This window comes from Rattus norvegicus, chromosome 8 (assembly GCF_036323735.1).
Source record: "Rattus norvegicus strain BN/NHsdMcwi chromosome 8, GRCr8, whole genome shotgun sequence".
In the NCBI taxonomy this organism is placed as follows: Eukaryota; Metazoa; Chordata; class Mammalia; order Rodentia; family Muridae; genus Rattus; species Rattus norvegicus.
The window spans coordinates 53,339,806-53,359,355 of record NC_086026.1 but is presented as its reverse complement, the minus strand read 5'-3'; the positions used below and the strand labels follow the sequence as shown (position 1 = coordinate 53,359,355).

At 52.0% G+C, this 19,550-nt stretch overlaps 3 protein-coding genes across 7 annotated transcripts; 1 reads left to right on the top strand and 2 right to left on the bottom strand.

The window, feature by feature from the left end:
* Window positions 1–5,769: 5,769 nt before the first annotated feature.
* Window positions 5,770–7,968, top strand: Rnf26 (ring finger protein 26). The gene has a single exon (NM_001113748.1). The coding sequence runs from the start codon at window positions 5,770–5,772 to the stop codon at window positions 7,042–7,044; it is 1,275 nt and encodes a 424-aa protein (NP_001107220.1). The 3' UTR covers window positions 7,045–7,968.
* Window positions 7,969–9,443: 1,475 nt separating this feature from the next.
* Window positions 9,444–11,602, bottom strand: C1qtnf5 (C1q and TNF related 5). Of its 3 annotated transcripts, none has more exons than NM_001012123.1 (3): window positions 11,136–11,314; window positions 10,625–10,890; window positions 9,444–10,333 (listed from the first exon to the last, which is right to left on the bottom strand). In NM_001012123.1, exons 2-3 carry the CDS (start codon window positions 10,836–10,838, stop codon window positions 9,816–9,818), a joined length of 732 nt encoding a protein of 243 aa, NP_001012123.1. In that variant the 5' UTR covers window positions 10,839–10,890; window positions 11,136–11,314; the 3' UTR covers window positions 9,444–9,815. The 3 variants fall into 3 exon arrangements, with proteins under 3 accessions (NP_001012123.1, XP_038937349.1, XP_017451111.1); XM_039081421.2 differs by having other exon boundaries at window positions 9,445–10,333; window positions 11,220–11,602; XM_017595622.3 differs by having other exon boundaries at window positions 9,445–10,333; window positions 11,114–11,511.
* A 57-nt stretch (window positions 11,603–11,659) lies between these two features.
* Mfrp (membrane frizzled-related protein) lies at window positions 11,660–16,873 on the bottom strand. 3 transcript variants are annotated; one of them, NM_001108137.2, is made up of 13 exons: window positions 16,619–16,822; window positions 16,431–16,533; window positions 16,207–16,320; window positions 15,931–16,104; window positions 15,588–15,801; window positions 15,243–15,373; window positions 15,008–15,133; window positions 14,805–14,881; window positions 13,795–13,943; window positions 13,206–13,354; window positions 12,990–13,118; window positions 12,342–12,469; window positions 11,660–12,257 (listed from the first exon to the last, which is right to left on the bottom strand). In NM_001108137.2, the coding sequence occupies exons 1-13, from the start codon at window positions 16,670–16,672 to the stop codon at window positions 12,033–12,035; spliced, it is 1,773 nt and encodes a 590-aa protein (NP_001101607.1). In that variant the 5' UTR covers window positions 16,673–16,822; the 3' UTR covers window positions 11,660–12,032. The 3 variants fall into 3 exon arrangements, with proteins under 3 accessions (NP_001101607.1, XP_006242995.1, XP_038937347.1); XM_006242933.5 differs by having other exon boundaries at window positions 11,662–12,257; window positions 13,224–13,354; window positions 16,619–16,873; XM_039081419.2 differs by having other exon boundaries at window positions 11,662–12,257; window positions 13,278–13,354; window positions 16,619–16,873.
* Window positions 16,874–19,550: the final 2,677 nt, after the last annotated feature.

Here is a 19,550-nt window from a genome sequence, read left to right as displayed (position 1 = left end):
CCAATTGACAGAGGAATTAACAGGTATCCAGTTTTTTTGAGGCAGGGTTTCTCTGTGTAGTCCTGGCTGTTCTAGAACTCACTCTGTCGAGCAAGCTGACCTTGAACTCAAAGATCTGCCTGCCTTTGCCTCCTGAATGCTAGGTTTAAAGGTGTGTGCCACTACTGCCTGGCTAATTTTTCTTTTAGTATTAACAAAAGTTTATTTACCAAAAAAACCTCAGAGGTCTGGAGAGACGGTTGAGTGGTTAAGAGCACTTGCCGCTCTTACAAAAGACCCGGGTTCCCAGCACACACGTGGCAGCTGCGGTTTACAACTGTGTAACTCCAGTCCTCGGGCTTCTCACCTGCCTCTTCTGGCTTCCCTGGGTGCAGGCATGCACATGACGCCCATACAAAGGACCCACACACATAAATAAAAATAAATTAATCTTTAAAAAAATGTTATATGAGGGGTTGGGGATTTAGCTCAGTGGTAGAGCGCTTGCCTAGCAAGCGCAAGGCCCTGGGTTCGGTCCCCAGCTCCAAAAAAAAAAAGTTATATGAAAATGTACATAACCTGCTTTTAAAACATTTACCGATTATTATTATTTTTCATTACTCAATTTTTATTATATATATATATGCATATATATATATATATATATATATATATATATATATATTGGATGTAATAAGCAAAGGCGAGGTTTATTACAGAGATCTATTATGGGGATCTCCGGGTCGACACGTATCCTGCACAGGAGACAGAGGTGTCGACCGATATATTTCTTTACTTACATTTCTATTCCCTTTCTCGGTTTCCTGTCCATAACCCCCCATCTTCTCCCCCTCCCCCATACGGGTGTTCCCCCCCATCCACCTCCCTTACCGCGCCCCGCCCCAACATTCCCCTGCACTGGGGCTCTAACTTTGGCAGGACCAAGGGCTTCCCCTTCCACTGGTACCCCAACAAGGCTATTCTCTGCTACATACGCAGTTGGAGCCCTGATTATTTTTACGAGTGTTTCGCCTGCTTGTATATCTGGGCACCACCCTGTTTGCAGTTCTTAACCGCTGAGCCATCTCGCCAGCCCTACATGACTGGATTTTATGACATAATGAAACAGGTCCTTTGTGAATAGGCACTGTTAACTTTGTTCCAAGCCTTCTCTTTCCTAGCGTTCTTCTGCTGCCCACCACTTAGCATCTCCACAAGGTCATCCACTGCAGAAGCAGCAAAGGGATGGAAGCGGCACTTCTCCGGGGACACAGGTCTCCCATAACTTCTTGTGCGTCCGCTTCTTTGGCTCAGGAGGGTGGCCCTTGCTCACGGCAGCTCCTCAGTGGGCTGAGAGCAGCTGTGAAGAAGCAGGTGGCCTTGCTCGATCTCCTCCATAGATTCTTTTACAGAGATATCCTAGTGTGTGTGACCTCTAAAGCATGCGTGCCCGGGGAGAGGACAGGAATGAAGAGCAAGCCTTCAGTTAACCGCTTTCTCTAATGTGAGACACCAGGCTAGCCTCAAATCCATGCTTGTCTTTCTGCCTCAGCTTCCTGAACATGCTTGCTTATGAGCCAACATGCTTGCTTAGAATCTACCTTTGCATACAGTTTCCCCGACCCAGATTGAATTCAGGGCCTTTTACACATCAGGCAAGTACTTGACCACTGAGCTACCCTAGCCCAATTCTAAAATAATTTTGGCTTTTACCCTGTAAGTAATTTCCTTGTATATACACTCATATACACTTTTTTTTTCTATTCTTTTTTTTTTCTTCTTTTTTTTTTTTTTTCCGGAGCTGGGGACCGAACCCAGGGCCTTGCGCTTGCTAGGCAAGCGCTCTACCACTGAGCCAAATCCCCAACCCCCACTCTTTTTTTTAAAAGCATTTTTTTAAAGATTTATTCATTTATTATATATAAGTACACTGTAGCTGTCTTCAGACACACCAGAAGAGGGCATTGGATCTCTTTACAGACGGTTGTGAGCCACCATGTGGTTGCTGGGAATTGAACTCAGGACCTCTGGAAGAGCAGTCAGAGCTCTTAACCTCTGAGCCATCTCTCCAGCCCCTCTTCTGACTGGAAAACTGGCTGCTTTGTTTTGTCATTGTTTTCTATTTTTTTTTAAAGATTTATTCATTTATTATATATAAGTACACTGTAGCTGTCTTCAGACACACCAGAAGAGGGCATCGAATCTCTTTACAGATGGTTGTGAGCCACCATGTGGTTGCTGGGAATTGAACTCAGGACCTCTGGAAGAGCAGTCAGGTGCTCTTAACCGCTGAGCCATCTCTCCAGCCCCATTGTTTTCTAAATTACATTTATTTATCTATTTGGGGTGGTGGTGCTGTGTGTGTGTTTGCACACGCGCATGCATGTGTATGCAGTCACAGAAGACAGACTGCAACTTTTGGGAGAGCCAGGACCCATACTCCCACAGAAAGCTTTGTGGCTCCCAGGGATTGAAGTCACTAGGTTAGGCAGCAGGCCCCTTTTACAGGTGAGCCAAGTTGTTGATCCTAGCTGGCTCTTTAATTGCAACCAATGTAGGTGTGGCAGGTGTGATTTTGGGTATAGGGAACGGAGTCCTGGCTGTGGGTAATTCGGCCAATCCTAGAGAAAGTTTAAATTGCTCCAGGATCCACACCTGACTAATTGCAGGCTGAAGACACAGGTTCAAAAACAAAACAAGGGGCTGGGGATTTAGCTCAGTGGTAGAGCACTTGCCTAGCAAGCGCAAGGCCCTGGGTTCGGTCCCCAGCTCCGGAAAAAAAATAAAAAATAAAACGAGCGAGTCCTTCAGGGATGGTTCAGGCACTTCCTGTGTGTGCAGTAAGAATACCGGAGTTTGAGTCTCCAGCAACAGGAACTGACTGGCCAGAGAACATAGTCAGAATAAGGTGGGAAGTGATGAAAACACCTGACATCCTCCTCTGGTCTCTAACATGTGCGCACTCAGGTCAGCATGTATCTGGGGAAGCCCGTCTCTCTTCTGCTGGGAATTGGGTGCAGGTCACCAGGCTCTCACACAGCAAGTGCTTTTACCTGTATAAGCAACGGCACAGAAAAACTACTGACCTAGATTGCTCCGTGGGCGGAAAGAAAGATTTTATTTGAAACCAGACTGTGAAGCCCACCTCTAGATGTGTTTGGGGGATGGGGAGACAGGCAGGGACAGGAGTAAAATGACTGAAAAGCAAGCAGACTTTACGTGACAGTGAGGTGGATATGGGGGTCTGGGCTGTCATGATTGAACTGGAACTAGCTGCCCTTGGCAGAGGTAGTTGACCTTTGGGAAGGTTAAGAGAACTTCCGGGTGAGCAGAAACTGCTTTGAGAAATCTGCGTTTCTAATAAACAGTAACCTTTAGGGTTGTTTACCGGGTATCAACCCTTCTGCTTACCTAGCCCTGTATCTGTCAACAGCTCTGCTACTCTGGACCGGACAACCTGCTCAGCCATCTCGCTGGTTCTTTTCTTTTCTTGAGACAGAGTCTCTATGGAGCGTTGGTCCTGGAACTTGATACATGGTCCTGGAACTTGATACATAGACCAGGAACTTGATACATGATTCAGACTAACCTCCAATTCACAGATCTGCCTGCCTCTGCCTCCTAGGTGCTGTCCTTAAAGGTATAGCTGTTATTTACTTACTTATATTTTGAAAGACAGGGTTTACAGTAAGCAAAACTGTCTTTTCTTTCTTTTTTTTTTCTTTCTTTTTTTTTTTGGAGTTGGGGACCGAACCCAGGGCCTTGCGCTTGCTAGGCAAGCGCTCTACCACTGAGCTAAATCCCCAACCCCCAAAACTGTCTTTTCTTAAACGGACTAAATATCTAGGAAGCTGACCCTTCTGTCTGTACCTCCCAAGTGCCCCACAAAGCCTCATTTATGTACTGCTGAGGACTGTACTTCAGGTGATGCGGGGCAAGCGGCACGTCCTTCGTGGAGGAAACACAGGGCTTATGCACATTATGAGTTGGCAACAGAGATTTTGAATTCCAAACAAGCAGGAAATTGAAAAAACAAACAGCGCTGACCAGGGGAAGGATAAGTGTCCTGTTTACTTTCTGTTGCTGTGATAAAACACTTTGACCAAAAGCAACTTGGGGAGGAAAAGGTTTGTTTACATTACTGTCAGGCTAGCTAGCGGGTACAATTATTGGTTCACTCTCTGCAAGCTTTCTTCTTACACAGTCCAGGACCCCTCCCTTCGCCTAGGGAATGTTGCTTCCCATGGTTGGCTGGGTCCGCCTATATCAATTAACAAAAGAATCCCTCACAGACAAGTTTACGGTCCAAACCCACCTGAGCAATTCTGTAAACTGAAGTTTCTCTCATGATTCTAGGCTGTGCCAATTTGACAATTAAGGCTAACAGAGACGATAGTCACGAGAGAGATGGGTAAGTAGAAAATACCAGTCTCTTGATGTATGGGGCACAGATGGCCTACAAGCTGATGGGGTCAAGGTAGAAATCAGAGCGCCTTCATTCTGTGGCTCCTTTTCTCAGTGACAAGGGATCCCCCCTAACAATCTTTTTCTCTTTGTGAATAGCTTGAGACAGATGATAATCTTAAAAAGGGTTGTATTTCCAAAGCATGGTACATGCTTAATAAGTGTTAAAAATAAATGATGAGGGCTGGAGAGATGGCTCAGCGGTTAAGAGCACCCGACTGCTCTTCCAGAGGTCCTGAGTTCAATTCCCAGCAACCACATGGTGGCTCACAACCATCTGTAAAGAGATTCGATGCCCTCTTCTGGTGTGTCTGAAGACAGCTACAGTGTACTTATATATAATAAATGAATAAATAAATCTTTAAAAAAAATGATGAATGAGATGAGGCAGCAGGTCCCAGGGGGACGTGGAGAAGGTACTAAACCAGAGTCCAGCCCAGACCTCGAAGAACGCATACTCCAAGACCGGGAGCAGGGTGGAGTTGGGGCTTCGGGGCGATACCACTTAAAGACAGTCTCATTAAATTGTGGCTCTGGCTCTTTAAGGGGCGGGGCGGGGCGGGGCGGGGTGAGGAAATTATACCGACACGCTAACGGACCTATCACCACCTCAAAGAGGAGGAGCTTTATAAATATATTTCTATTCCTCTCATTGGAAATTATGTCTTTGGGCGCTGTTCAAAAACACCAATGGTTTGTCGACTTTTCTGCCATTGCCCCTCACTGATTGGCCATGGGCTATAGTCCCGCCCCCTGCTTGCCCCGTCCCTTAGCACACAAGATGGCGGCGCCCAGTGGAGTCGAGACCGCGCTTGGGGTTTGCTGAGGCTGACTTTCTGTCCTGCTTTCCCTTTGGGTGCCAGTCGCCACGAGCAGGAGGACAGGGGCCGGGCGGGGACAGGGGCACTTGCGTGGCTGGACCGCGAGCCCGCGCCCAGCCTGCGTCGCCCCCACCCGGCCCCGGCCCGGCCCTTCCCGATCCCGTCCTATCCTTCCCGGTCTTCTCCCGGTCAGACCCGTTGCCCGGCCTTGAATACCGCTCCAGGCTTCTAAAGCTGAGGTACTTCCTCCAGTCCGGGCTCCCTATCATTTTAGAGATGTTTTGCTTCTTCGCTCCCGAACAGCCCGCCTTCCAAACCGGGATTCCTTTCCCTCTTGTAAAAGTCTTCTCTCCAACCCACTTCTGTAGACCTTGGTTCTCCCTTGGTTAGACGTTCACATCCCTTCCAAATTAACTCCGAACTCTCCGCAGTATTGGCAACCTTGACACCATCTTCTCTGAGGAGCCAGCCTTTCTTTTTTTGTCCTGAACTCCACAGCCCTATCATGGAGGCTGTCTACCTGGTGGTGAATGGGGTGGGCCTGATGCTGGACTTGCTGACCTTGGTGTTGGATCTCAACTTCTTGCTCGTGTCCTCCCTCCTGGCTACCTTGGCCTGGCTTTTGGCCTTCATCTACAATCTGCCACATACAGTACTGACGAGTCTTCTGCACTTGGGTCGAGGATTCCTGCTCTATTTGGTGGCCTTAGTTGAAGCAGTGGTCCGATTTACCTTCGGGGGATTGCAGGCCTTGTGTACTCTTCTCTGCAGCTGCTACTCGGGCTTGGAGAGCTTAAAGCTGCTGGGGCACCTGGCTTCTCATGGAGCTCTGAAGAGCCGGGAATTACTGAACAGGGGTATCCTGAACATGATCTCTAACGGTCATGGTTTGCTACGCCAGGCCTGTGACATCTGTGCCATTGCCATGAGCTTGGTGGCCTATGTGGTCAATAGTCTGGTCAATATTTGCCTCATTGGCACTCAGAACTTCTTCTCCCTGGTGCTGGCCCTGTGGGATGCCGTGACAGGGCCTCTTTGGAGGATGACAGACGTGGTGGCTGGTTTCCTTGCTCACATTTCCAGCAGCGCTGTGGCCATGGCCATTCTCCTGTGGACCCCTTGCCAACTAGTCCTGGAGCTGTTGGCCTCGGCCGTCCGCGTCCTGGCCAGCTGTGTGCTTTTCCACCTCACCGGTTTGGTGTTGCTGGCTTGTGTGCTGGTGGTGATTCTGATTGCGTTGCACCCAGAACAAACCCTGAGGTTGGCCACCCGAGCTCTCAATCAGCTTCACGCCCGCCCATCCTACCACCGGCTTCGAGAGGATGTTGTACGGCTGTCTCGCCTTCCACTAGGTCTAGAGGCTTGGCGCAGAGTCTGGAGCCGAAGCCTACAGCTGGCCAGCTGGCCAAATCGGGGAGGAGCACCGGGAGCCCCCCAAGGTGGCCCCAGGAGGGTGTTCTCAGCCAGGATCCAGCCCCAGGATCCTCTACCTGAAGCAGATGAGGAGGTCATCAGAACAGCAGCTGCTAGAGGCCGGGAGAGACTCAATGAGGAGGAACCTACAGCTGGTCAAGACCCATGGAAGTTGCTGAAGGAGCAAGAAGAGCGGAAGAAGTGTGTCATTTGCCAGGACCAAAGCAAGACGGTGCTGCTTCTGCCCTGCCGGCACCTGTGCCTGTGCCAGGCTTGCACCGAGATCCTCATGCGCCACCCCGTTTACCACCGCAACTGCCCGCTCTGCCGCCGCAGCATCCTGCAGACCCTCAATGTCTACCTCTGAAGACTCCCTCCCTGCCTGCCCGTCCTTTGTGCTCCACACACCAGGACAGCATCAACATTTTGCCTCCGGGTTCTGGCCTGAGTCCTCTTTGCCCTGAAGGTGTCTCTGCCAAGCCTCAAGCCATATATCCAGGACCTGTAGCTGGAATACTCCGGAAGACTCCAGTCTGGGTGGGACAGAGTAACACTTTCTCTAAATGCTGTGTGGGGCCCTGAGATGCTGAGGGTGGTGAGTATGTCACTATGCAAGGGCCCTGAGACTCTGTGGTGGGCTCTTCTGCACCTGCCCACCCAGATGCCTGCCTCTAGGGCTGTCTTTCTCTGCTTCTGGCTTTTTTTTGTTGGGAGTTTTTGGTCCTATTCCCCCAAGGCCACGCCACATCAGTGTCATTTGAGGATTTTGGCAACTCATGGACCTTGGAGTGATCTTGATTTTCTCTCTCTCTCTCTCTCTCTCTCTCTCTCTCTCTCTCTCTCTCTTTCTTTCTTTTGTTTATTCTTGGTTTGGAATGATCTTGGGCCTTTATGTTCAGCCAGAACCTCTGCCCTGGTGGGTGTGGTACTAGAAACCCGCAGGTGTCCTTAGAGCCACTTCTGCCTGTCATTGTCTTTTAAAGACTCCCAACTTGACTAGAACCTGGGGTCAAGAGTTTATCCCTGGGTACAGGGGTGCAGCTACACCTGGCTTTGGGACCATTTACCCTCAGGCACCCCAGCTCTATGGGGAGCCTCAGAAAGAACAACCAGATGTCTACTCATTCCCTACTTGGCATAGAACATAGCATTCCTCCAGGGCTCTCTCCAACAGTGGAGAGGGCATTCTGCACTTTTCACTAGGGTCCGAACAAGGGGCTAGGCCTCAGGGGTCATAGCTCCAGTAAGTCGGAACGCCCAGTTTCTATGAATAAAGTTCTGTTGACAGCTCTAAGTGTGGTCCTTGCAAGTGCCGGCAGGTGGTCAGCTGGTCTTTGACACTGGCTGGAGTAAGAAGTGAGCATCTGGATTTTGAGCTCTAGGGGTGGGGATGAGGGGAGAGTGTGACAGGCGAGAGCAAAGCAAGCATGGCTGCTTAATGCTTACCCTTCTGATGTGCCCTGCACTCCGTGGTTCTGAATCACCTTCTCTGTACCGTACGTACCACATTAAGTCCCTTTGAGCAGAATGTGAACTTGTCCTGTTCTTCCTTTGTTCCTACTGTGCTGATCTTTCCAGGGGACATAGTGGAGTCTGCTGCCTGGAGGCCAGTCTGTGTCCTCCAGTTCCTGGAGGGGCTGGTACTTGTCTGGTTTTTGTTTGTTTTTTTGAGACAGGGTTTGTCTGTGTAGCCCTGGCTGTCCTATAACTCACCAAGCTGGCCTTGAACTCAGAGATCACCAGCTTCTGCCACCCAAGTGCTGGGAGTAAAGGCATGTGCCACCATGCATCTTGGTACAGGGCCTGGTACTGTGATGGGCTGGAGTATAGGTGTGAGTTAGAGCCTAGAGCCTATGGGCCTATCTGGAAGACACGGGAAGCCTAGAACCCTCTGATACAGTTGCCCTCCCACTGCCAGCAGGAAATTAGGGCATCATCCCCATAATTTAATGTCACCTCTAGAAGCGCTGTGTCTGAGACCGTTTTCTGGATGAGGGAGAAGATGCTGGTCCTGAAGGAAGTCTCTCCACTCTGCATTGAGAAGTTGAGCAATTAGGATTGGCAAACCTGGGTGTGTTATCAGTCCCAGCCTGTTAAACTGAGTGTCACCAGAGCTGCGCCCTCAGGGGGCCTGTGGTCAGCCTCAGACTTAATGGCTTGGCCCACCCAGGCTGTGCCTAGCACAGCAGAGACCAGTTCTCCACCTCAGAACTGGAGGCCCTTGGCAGGGCTTGCCTTCCCCAAGGAGTTGAGTAGGGCGAAGCCTGGCTCCTTCCAGTCTCTGTTTAATGTGGAGGATAAACATTTTATTAGGGAAGATAAACTTCCTGAGCCGGGGCCAAGGACCTCCTTTTCTTTTACTCCCATCTGGAATTCTTTCTGCAGACCTTTAATATCCTTTCCCCTGACCACCTTGGAAGCCCAGACCTTGAACCATTGTTGCAGTCCAGAGCTTGGGCACCCCCTTGTGGCCATCTCAGGAACTACAGACCTCTAGATGGGGTGACAGCGATGGCTTTCTAGGTATCCAAGAAAGCAGGTGTCTCTCACTATCTGGCATGCAGCCATGATTGACAGTCCCTGGCTCTTTGTTACACAACAGTGGCTGTGAGTGGCCATAGCCCTAAATCAGAAGTTACCCCCTAGTCAGGCTGGGGTTCACCATCTACACATGTAGGTGGAGCCAATTACTCTACATCTGCTTGCTTGTCTCTCTGTATCATGGCCCCATCCCACCCAGGAACCCTCAGAAGAAAGAAACCAGTGGGAGGATTGTAGGTTTATTAAGTGACCTCTGAGAAAAAGGCCTGCCTTGGGAGCAGGAGAGATGGAGTCAAAGACCTAGAGGGGCACAGGACTAGGAAGGGAGCATCCCATCTTGGAGTCCTGAGCCAGGATTCCACAGCTGCCAGCCTGCTGCATTCTAAAGTCCTGGGCAGAAACCCAGCAACTGCTCCACGCTGTCTGTCCTGACCTCAGACAGCCTCTGACTATTCATTGCCAGGAGGGGGACCAGAGGTGGCTCCCTCTCTTCTTAGTCATTCACAATAGTCCAGGGGGCCAGCCCTCCTGGTATGCGCGCTGGTCAGTGTCACACCCTCCACTAGGAGCAAGTGCCAGCTCCGGGTTCACTGTATTTTAAGCGAAGACTGGGGAGCTGTGCCAGTCAGAATAGACGAGAAATCCAGAGAAGGTACTGTCTGTTTTGATGCTGGCATAGATGCCAATGTAATCACCCACACCCACCTGAACCCATACCTGGTCCTCAGGTTCTAGCCTCACCATCGCACCCCCTGAGAGCGAGGCTGGCTTTGGCCACCCCCCAAAAAACTGGAAGAAAGAAGCTATGGATTGGCCATTTTTGACAAGATCAAACTGTAGGCTGGCCCGGTAGACAGTGGCATGGACAGCAAAGTAGTAGACACCAGGCACTTGGCAGGTGAACTTGCCGGTAGTGGCATCGTAATGTCCCTGCTCATTGAGCAGCACACGGTCGAAGGGTAGGGGTGTGTCGGCTGGCGGAGGTACCCGGCTCTCTGATCGCTTGGCACTGAAGGCTGATCGTGGGGGCACCGAGCACTCCCCCGCAGGCCCGATAGCCCCCACAGGTCCTGCCTCTCCACGCGGCCCGGGCTCCCCACGTGGCCCAGGTAGTCCTGCAGGGGATGGAGAGGGGAAGGGGAGAAGTCAGAAGCCTCCCAGCCTCCCAGGCTGTTACCTCCTGCGGGGAGCAGATCTGAAGTGCTGAGTAGAGGGATCAGGGTTTCTGATTCCCTGGGGCTGACTCACCCCCTCCACCCGCAGCCCACCTCGCCCCGCTCCTGCTGACTGGAATGGAGGGAGAGTAGCGCCCCCTGGCGGGACCCTTGACCCCCAAAGGATCCATCAGAGCAGGGGCTGTGTTCACCAGGATGCACCCATGCACTGCAACGAAAATGAGTTCTTACCCGGTCTCCCGCCCTCGCCTTTCTCTCCCGGAGCTCCGGGTGCACCGTCGCGGCCATCACGGCCGTCACGGCCAGGCAGGCCTTGGCTGCCGTGGTGGCCTGGTGTGCCTGGGAGGCCGGGCTGCCCGGGACACAGGCTGGGGATCTTGTTGTCGTCCAGAGGAGGAGAGCCTGATGCCAGACCCAGAAGCAGCAGGGCAAGAAGTGGCCTCATGGTGATGACCCAGGAGGCCCAGACGCCAGGATCCTCTCTTGTAGTCTGTAGGCTGGGCAGGACCAGAGTTGGAACCCAGAATCTTAGGACCAACCTCGCGCCCCACCCAGGTGGAACCCAGTAGTTCCCCGCCCTACAAGCATGCCTTTGGGGTTGAGCACTGCGATGGGATGAAGATGAAGGTGCCCCAAACCAAGAACTGGGAAAGGAGAGACAAGCCCTCCTCCGTCCCCTAGCTGAAGCCCAGGCTTTCTACAGTCCCCTCCCCCACTTACCCTCTTCCTCTGCCAAACTCACCCCTTCCCGGCTCCCCAGCTCTCCCAGCTGCTCGCTTTGAATGGCTTCCTCAGACCCTCCTGCTGGCCCTGCTCCCACTCCTACCCCAACCAGGCAGCCCCTGCCCTCGCTGACAGACTCCTAGCTTCGGGTTGCTTCTTGCTCCACAGCACTCCTCCCAGACTCCTAGAGGAAACCAGTTGTTCAGAGGCCAAGAACTCCGGAGCTGGGAAATAGCAGGGAAATAACTCGTGGTGTCGCCCGGCGGCCGGCCAAAGTTGTGGGGATGTAGGGGGTGTGGAGAAAGGAGGAGGAGAGAGTTGAGCCAGCATTACAGAGAGGCTGAACTGTAAGTCAGACACTTGGGGCTCCAGTTCCCAGGGGCCTGAGGGGGAGGGAGGAATGGGATAATGATGGAGTCCAAGGTCAAAACTCTTGTGTGGGGGTAGGGCAGGGGTGGAGAACTGGATTAGTAGTGGGCCCAGGGTAAAGGATTCCAAAAACAGCCAGTTGGACCCCCAGGCCTAAGGTCCCAGCACACCAGCCATCACTCAAAACAGTTTTATTGACTACATGAAAAAGCTTGAAGGTCAGCTGATGGTGAACTTAAATGAAAAGGGGGGAGGCAGAAGACAGGGAATCAGGGTCAGAGACTTGGATAGGAAGTCTGCTAGGCCGTCCAATGGTACCAGGGCTGTCTTGGCAAATAAGAGCTCGAGGACGGTAGGGGAAAGATGATGGGACAGTCCCGTTAGTCCTGGGCAGGATCAGAGTAATAACTGTTCTTTTTCCTCTTTGAGAAGCTCCAGAGAGGATGGGCAGAGTCCCATGTCCAGGCCACCCTTGTTTTCTGCCTGCCTTGCCCACCCATCTTGGGAGAGGAGGATGGGCAGACAGAGGGTGGGGGCTGGCTTGGGGTCAGGGCTGGGAGCAAGCTTCCAGGCTAGCCGGCACAGGCAGCCTGTTGCAGTTGAAAGGCCAGGGGATGCCCAGTAATGCCAGGCTAGACTGGCACTGTTGTTCTGCCTCCTGGCAGACAGAACGACAAGGGGGTAGGATAGTGCCCAGTGAGGTGCATCGAGGTTCAAGCAGCCCACAGAGGAACCTCCGGAAAGTCTGGTAGCAGGGTAGACTTGTCAGGCTCTGTTGGAGGAAAGACGGCCATCAGGTGTCCCGTTCTCCATGCGCCCACCCTTCCTAAGGTCTCCCTCCTCTCTGTCCCAGCACCTTGTAGCCTCTGAGGATATCTGTCACCTCCATCTGTGTGGCCAGGCCCACCCAGATGTTAGGGAAGGCTGTGGTATTGTAGCTTAGTCCAAGGCACATCTCCACCTGGACAGGTTCACAGGTCAGGTCTGTAGGGGAGAGGGCTGAGTCACTGTGCTGGATATGACACTGCCTGGCCATTGTTTCCACACTCATAATAAGCACTTCTGAGTCTCTCAAGAGGCAACCACACAATGGTTTCACACACTCCAAGGAGCTGCTTTCCAGAGGCTGTTTGCCAGCCTGTGCATCATGTAGGCCCCTCTGATCTTAGGGAATGTGGAGCACCCAACTGGGGACCACTTGGGACCACTCCTGTCATGTAGTCTGTGAAGTAGGCTGTGGAGAGGGACTCTGAGTGCCACAGGATACATCTCAAAGCTCCTACCATTGACTCCTACATTCCTGCGTCCCTCTCAGATGACACCAGTGTACAATGCTACCACCAGCTGAGAGTCCTATCAAGACTCCTTGAAGTGGTCACAGGATGAAGAGAGAGGGGCCCAGCTATGAACTATCAAGGAGGAAGGAAGGGGAGTTGAAGAAAGTGTGGTAGGGAACCCTGCCTGTTCTGACTGGCGGGACTTGCTCAGAAGTAAGGCTCCTTACCCAGTTGTGGGGACAAGTGGCTGTTGCAGTTGTCATTGCTGTCATTTGCACAGTCTTTCCATAAGTCACAAATCCGTTGCAGTTCTCTACGTACTCTGCTCTGGCAGAACTCTCTGGGTCCACAAAGGTCTGTGGGCACAGGGGCATGACTATACCTACCGCCCTCCAGGGTACCCTTTAATGTTCCTCGGAGGACCCTCTGTTGCTCACACCCACCTGCCCAGGGGCACCCACTCTCTGTCGTATTGATGGCCTGGTAGGTTGCTAAAAAGCCCCCACTGCTGATACCAAGATCAGTCTTGAAGATTACAGTCAGCTGGTGCTGCGAGGAGACGAGGTGGGATGGTGGCTCTGCTCCACAGAACCTGCCCAGAGCAGAAAAAAAAAAAATCCTGGGCACAGGCCACTGGCCAGCCCTTGGGGCTCTGGGCTGGGCTCTTGGCTATGCCAGGGGCCATAGGGCCCAAGATGGCTGAGTCATGGAGCTTAGGGCCTGGGGACTCATGCTATATGTTACAAGAAGTATGAGACGACATCTTAAACTTAAGCCACTTTGAGAAGGGGAGAGTCGGGGAAGATACGGAAGGCAAAGGCCCTTCAAGTGGGAAGAGTGGACTAGGTGACTGCAGAAGTGAATGGGCTTGCGTTGAGGAAGTGTATGCTGTCTCAGGATGCCAGGAAAGAGATCTCTTGTCTATAGAGCGACTGAAGGCAGTGAAGCTGGGGACTCCCTTGAGCCTCGCACATGGAGCCCGGCCTGCCAGGTTGGCGATGGGTTGCCCACCACTCTTGCCCTGGTTAGTACCTGCCCAGGGAGCTGAATGTTCCTGAGTTGCTGGCCTCATACACCTCCACGTAGTCAAACTTGCATTCAGTTTGTTCTTCCAGGCTGAAGTTGTGGAACTCTAGTCTTATCCTGTATCCCACGGGCACTTTGATATACCAGGTACAAAGCTGGAGGACATACGTGACATAAGTCATGGGAACAGTCCCCTGCCGCAGCCTGGACATGTAGGGGCTGCTTTGCCCAGAGCAGACTAGGCAAGGTGTAAGTGGCTGTTGCCTACCTCACTCCCATCACTGGTGCCTCTTAAAATAGGAAATGCCCATGAGGCATGGTGCCGTACACCTGTATCCCAGAGCTGGAAGGCGAGTTCAAGGCCAGCCCAAGCTATGTGTCAAGTCCCGCAGCAGCCTCCTGAGCTACATATAGAGACTGTCTTAAGAAGCCAAGGACCAGCCAGGGGTATAGCTCAGTGGTAAAGAATTTCTGTGACCCTGGCATTGATTCTCACCGTGGAAACAAAACAAAACAAAACAAAAAAACAAACAAAAAAACCCAACCCAGCAGATGTGGGGTAGGGGTGCCGGCCCAGGGTCCCGCCGCACACCTTTTAGTTCCAGGCAGAAGCGGGTGGATCTCTGTGAGTTCCAGGCTAGCCATGGCTACACAGTGAGATCCTGTCTCAAGACAAACAAAAACCCAGGCCTGGCATAGTGGCTCATACTTAAGAATCCAAGTACCCAGGAGGCTGGGGCAGGATTCTCACCAGTGACAAGAACAGCAAGGGCTGTAGGGTATGACATTGTCTATCCGTAAATAAATGCCTTTTCAAATCGTCTGGTCTCAGAAATAGATGTGCTTACCCCACCTGGAAATGCCTGGTATACAGTCGGTACTTAACAATGTCTCCTTCTGGCCTGCATCAACTTGTTTTATCAAGTGCATTTCCAGGCCCACTGTTCCCAGGCACACTGACCTAGCCACTCTGGTGTCTCATGAGTACTACACCATCCTGAGGGCACCGTACTTACCTGTTGGTGAGGGTAGTGCTGTGGGTAGTTTGGGGTAGAGAACACCCCAGAGAGCTCAGTCAGGTTCCCTCCACACCCTGTAGAGAAGTCAAGTGGCTCATGAGTGGCGGGGAAGAAAGCTCTGGGCCAGTGCAGGGATCCCAACCTGAACCTGGGACAGAAGCCTGAAGATGTGCCTGCCCTGTCCCTCGCTGAGCCCGTACCCAACGTCTTGGCACTGCAGTTGGCCTCATCACTGCCATCGATGCAGTCCTTAATGCCGTCACACACAGAGTCTTGCTTCAGGCAGAGGAGCAGGTCACAGTGGAACTCGTAGTGGGTACAGCTCCCTGGAGACAGGCAAGAACCATCTGCAGTCAGAATTCCCAGAGTTCCCATCCCTTTTGCTGGGAGGAGCTGCAGGAGAGGTGGCTAGGGATATGGAGGGAAGCCACTTACAATGTCCAGGGGCCACTGCTTGGTACCAGGCCTGGAAACCAGACCCTTCTACATCGTTATCAGAGACGAAGGACACACGGAGGTGACTGGTGTTGGTGTTAACTGTGGCAGGAGGTGTTTTACCACACATTCTGTAAGAAAGCCAGGTAGGAATGATGCAGGCTCCGAACTCAGGTAAGAAACAGATCAGAGAAAGGGAAGTGAGTTTCCAGAGGCCACACAGCAAGGTGCTGGCAGGGGAAGAGTCCGTTCTGTTAATTTTTCTTCTAGTCCAGATTTTTGTTTCATTTCCCAGCTTCTGTACCCTTCAGACATGTGGGATTCCCTGGAAGCAGAGGGACCCACCTGAGCAGAGGGCCTGTAGGCGCTGGGCTAATTTCCAAGCGATCAAAAAGACAGGCGAGCATGCTTTCTGTGCTGAGCACTTGAATCTTGAGCTGTATTGTCTGGCCTGTGGCTACCTGGATATGCCAGACGCAGTGGCTGTGGGGTGGGTAAAGGTCTGGGTAGTTGGGACTGCTGAAGAAACCACTGGGACCAGGAAGGAGGCCTCCACAGGCTGCAGGGGATGGAATGAGAGTTCAGAGGTCAATAGGGGAGAGGCCTTCCCCTACCTGCAAGGTTCCCCTTCTAGGCTTTCCTCCCCAATACCATCTCGGGGCTTCTCTAGAGTTCTCTTGGGACTTACTGGTTTGGTGTGTAGGGCTCATGGCTGCCTCTTGCCGCCCTGTGATTGCTGGGGTGGTGGTGGTGGTGGTGGTGGTGTTAGGGGTGGTGCTGGGAATGACACCCGTGGGGGTGAGGCCTCCTCGGGTGGGCAGTGGGTTCTTGGTAGTCCTGGGGAGAGATGTAGCCTGCAACTCTGGAGGCAGGCATAGAGGAGTGTCATTTAGAGGAGTGGGTTCCTGGGGGGCTGGCAGAATAACTCATGGGCTCTCCATGGAAAGCCCGTCCATTTACTTACGAGCCAGGATGACAGCCACCAGCAGCCCCAGCAGTAGTAGCAGCAGGCCGCTGAGCAGCAGGATACAGAGCCCGGAGAAGTGGCAGTCTGGTTGTAGCCCCCGGAGACGCTGGACTGCAAAGAGGACACAGTGGGCTTTTGAGAGGCACCACTGTGTGGGGTATCCCTCACTCCACCTTAGTTCCTGGGTTCCCTCTTATGTTCAAGCAACCCCTGATGGTTACCATGCCAGGGACCTTGGAGGCTGCTGCTGACATTTTTCTGTAATGCTGGTGGAGGGCAAGAAGGCCCGGCTTCCAGGTCGAAAGCAGGATTGCAGAACTCTGTCTGGAATGGAGGGCAGAACCTTAGGGGCTGGGACGTGTGGGTTCACTTAGGGACATCTGGGAGGTGGGTTCCATGTAGACCTTACCTTGCTCAGCTCAGCTGCCTCTGGACAGAGGGTGACATCGGCATATTCCTTCATGGCTCAAGGCTCTGCATGGCTTTCTGGAGTTCCAGTGATAGCCTAAGACCCCCGAGGGTCCACTCCCCGGTCACAAGCCACCAATCAAAGAAGCGAACTTTGCTCTTGAGGGACCAGGCTGTCAGGAGACACTGGTTCTCTGGCTGCCTTTGGCAGAATGGCCAGGGCCCCAGGCTACTATGGTCCCATGTGGGGGAGGGAGCTGATGCGAGAAGGAATTCACAAAAGGCACGGAATGGTCCTTAATCCAACTCAGCTGAGGATGCTGAGGTCAAGACCCTGGCACTGACTACCAATCCTTAAAGGCACAGGCGGTGGCTGCAAACACCAGCAGAGAAAACCGGGTGTTCTGTGGAATGTGGCTAAGGGGGTGATCACCATGGCCTCCTTTTCACTCAAAGTATGGAGGGAGTTCCTGGGGGAGCTGAGCTTGGTGAATATGACTGAGGTGCAGGCATTGGAGCCTCAGGTAAACAGACAGAGGGAGCAAGTACTGGGGTAGAGGCAGGCTGCTTTCTAAGGGTCACAAAGTGAGCAGCCCACTACTCCCCATCCGAGTGGCAAAGTTATTAGCTTTTTCTTTTCTTTCTTTATTCTCCTCCTCTTCTTTTTTTGGTGAGATGGTTTCATATTGTCCAGGTTAGCTTCAAACTCTTTATGTAGGCAAGATGACCTTGAACACTTTTTTGTTTGTCATTATATATACATACATATGTATACCATATACACACACACATATATACATATATATATACACACACATATATATACATATATATACACATATATGATTATATATCAAGACAAAGTCTATCACTTGAACTCAGAGCTTGCTTGATTTTGCTTGTCTAGTCAACTGGCCTACTCCAGGTATCACAGATGGAGCTGCTGTCTGACTGGCAAACACAGTGTTTCTGTGATTGCCGGACATCTGAATAGCAAGTGCTTTTTACCCGCTAAGCCATTTTCTCGATAGGTTCTGGAGCTTCTGAGCCTCCTGTCTGTAGTCCCCAGTGCTGTGTGAGCACCATGGAGGGGGGAGGGATGGGAGGGGGGATTGGACCCTTCCGTGTGGTGTGTGTGCGTGCTAGGTTAGCACAGCTACTGATGGATCTACAGCCCCAAGTCTATCTTTTGCTGTTTTTGTTGGCTAGCCTCAACCTTGGAGCCATCCTCTCACCTCAGCCTCCCTGGGAGTCGGGAGTGAGTCTTCACATGTGGTTGAGAAAGGCCTCTGCTACAGTCATCATCTCTGTTGGAACTGGCATGGGATCGAGGGCTTGGTTCCCACGTCTGGATCCCCAAGCCTGCAGGAGGGAGGACAGGTGGGAGAGGACTCCCTGTCATTGTGGCCAGGTCAGGTATGGCTCCCTCCATGCTGCATGTCCCAGGCTGGCACGGCTGTTCCAGGAATAAAGGCAAGGAACCACCAACCTGTCTTGTTTATCACAGTGCTGGGCAGGGCTGAGAGTCTGCAAACAACTTCCTATTCCCAGCTACTACCTGTAGAATGTCTATAATGCGTTAGGCCCTGGGCAAGAGGTCTTACACATTGTTTACTCTCCTTTCACACAAAAATCAATGAAGTAGCCATTTTACAAAAGGAGGTATTAAAGCTCTGAGATGTTAAGTAACTTCCCCAAAGTCACACAGCCGAAAAACAAAGAGAAGAATTAAACAGCACGTTTCTGCCCTCAGGAAAGAGCCTTTCCCCAAGTTCTCCATCTGCCCTCTCAGAGGCCTGGCTGCTTCTTCCTGGACTCTAAACACCAACCCAGCAGCCCTGGTCTTTAGAGAAGGCCAGCTTTGGTAGCTGCAGGGGCAAGTGTCTTAAAGAGGCTGTGGTCCCTTGGACCATTTAAACCCACAGGAAGAGTTTGCAATAGCTAAACACTGTGGTGCACAACTTTAATCCCAGCACTTGAGAGGCAGAGGAGGGAGATCTCTGTGAGTTTGAGGCAAGCCTGGTCTACAGAGTGAGTTCTAGGATAGCCAGGGCTACATAGAGAAGTCCTGTCTCAAAAATGAGGAAAGAAAAAAGAGGAGAGAGAGAGAGAGAGAGAGAGAGAGAGAGAGAGAGAGAGAGAGAGAGAAGAGGAGAAGAAGAAAGAAGAGGAGAAGAAGAGAAGAGAGGAGAGAAGAGGGAAGAGAGAGGGGAGAGGAGGGCGGGAGAGAGAGACTGAATTAGAACCTGTGGACTGCCCTGCACTGGTCTGTGGTGATTTGGGGAGTGGCTGAGCCCCTTGGTGTGATTATTTGCTGGAGTCTGCAGGTATCAGGCCTGGCTGGGTGATGAAGTATGCTGATGGAGCTAGTCACCCTCATCTTGGCATAGGACTTAGCAAGAGTAGTTTCAAAGTGGGGCTCAGAGGCTCCTTAGCCTCCCCCCACCCCCAACTCGGATTGGATAGAGTTTACTACAGTTATGACTTGGTGGGGAATGGGACAGAACAGTGGAAGCCCTCTGTGCACAGGACCCGTCATTCGTCTAGAGGACTGTGACCGACCCCAGAGCCATCAGGGATGAGCTACGTCTCAAGTTACCATGTCTTCGAATTCACCAGTGTTAGGCTCAATCAAGTCCCACTTCAGTAAGATAAGAGTCTTCTGGCAGCCAGGGGACTTGAACTTGGCTGCACGGATGGGCTCAGTGACTTTGTTTCTTATCCTACTGGAGTAGGTTTCTTGTTCTATTGGTGTAGATGGGCTAGATGACCTGGCCACAGTCTGGGACTTCTATAAAACTTCCATGGACCTGTCTGGAGCTGAGGTGGGAGGCCATGAAGACCACTAGAAAACCATCTCTGAGGTCCTGCGGGCAAGCTGTGCAGTCTTCCAAGAGCGGTGCCATCTCTGTAGCCTTTGCCTCCTCTTTCTT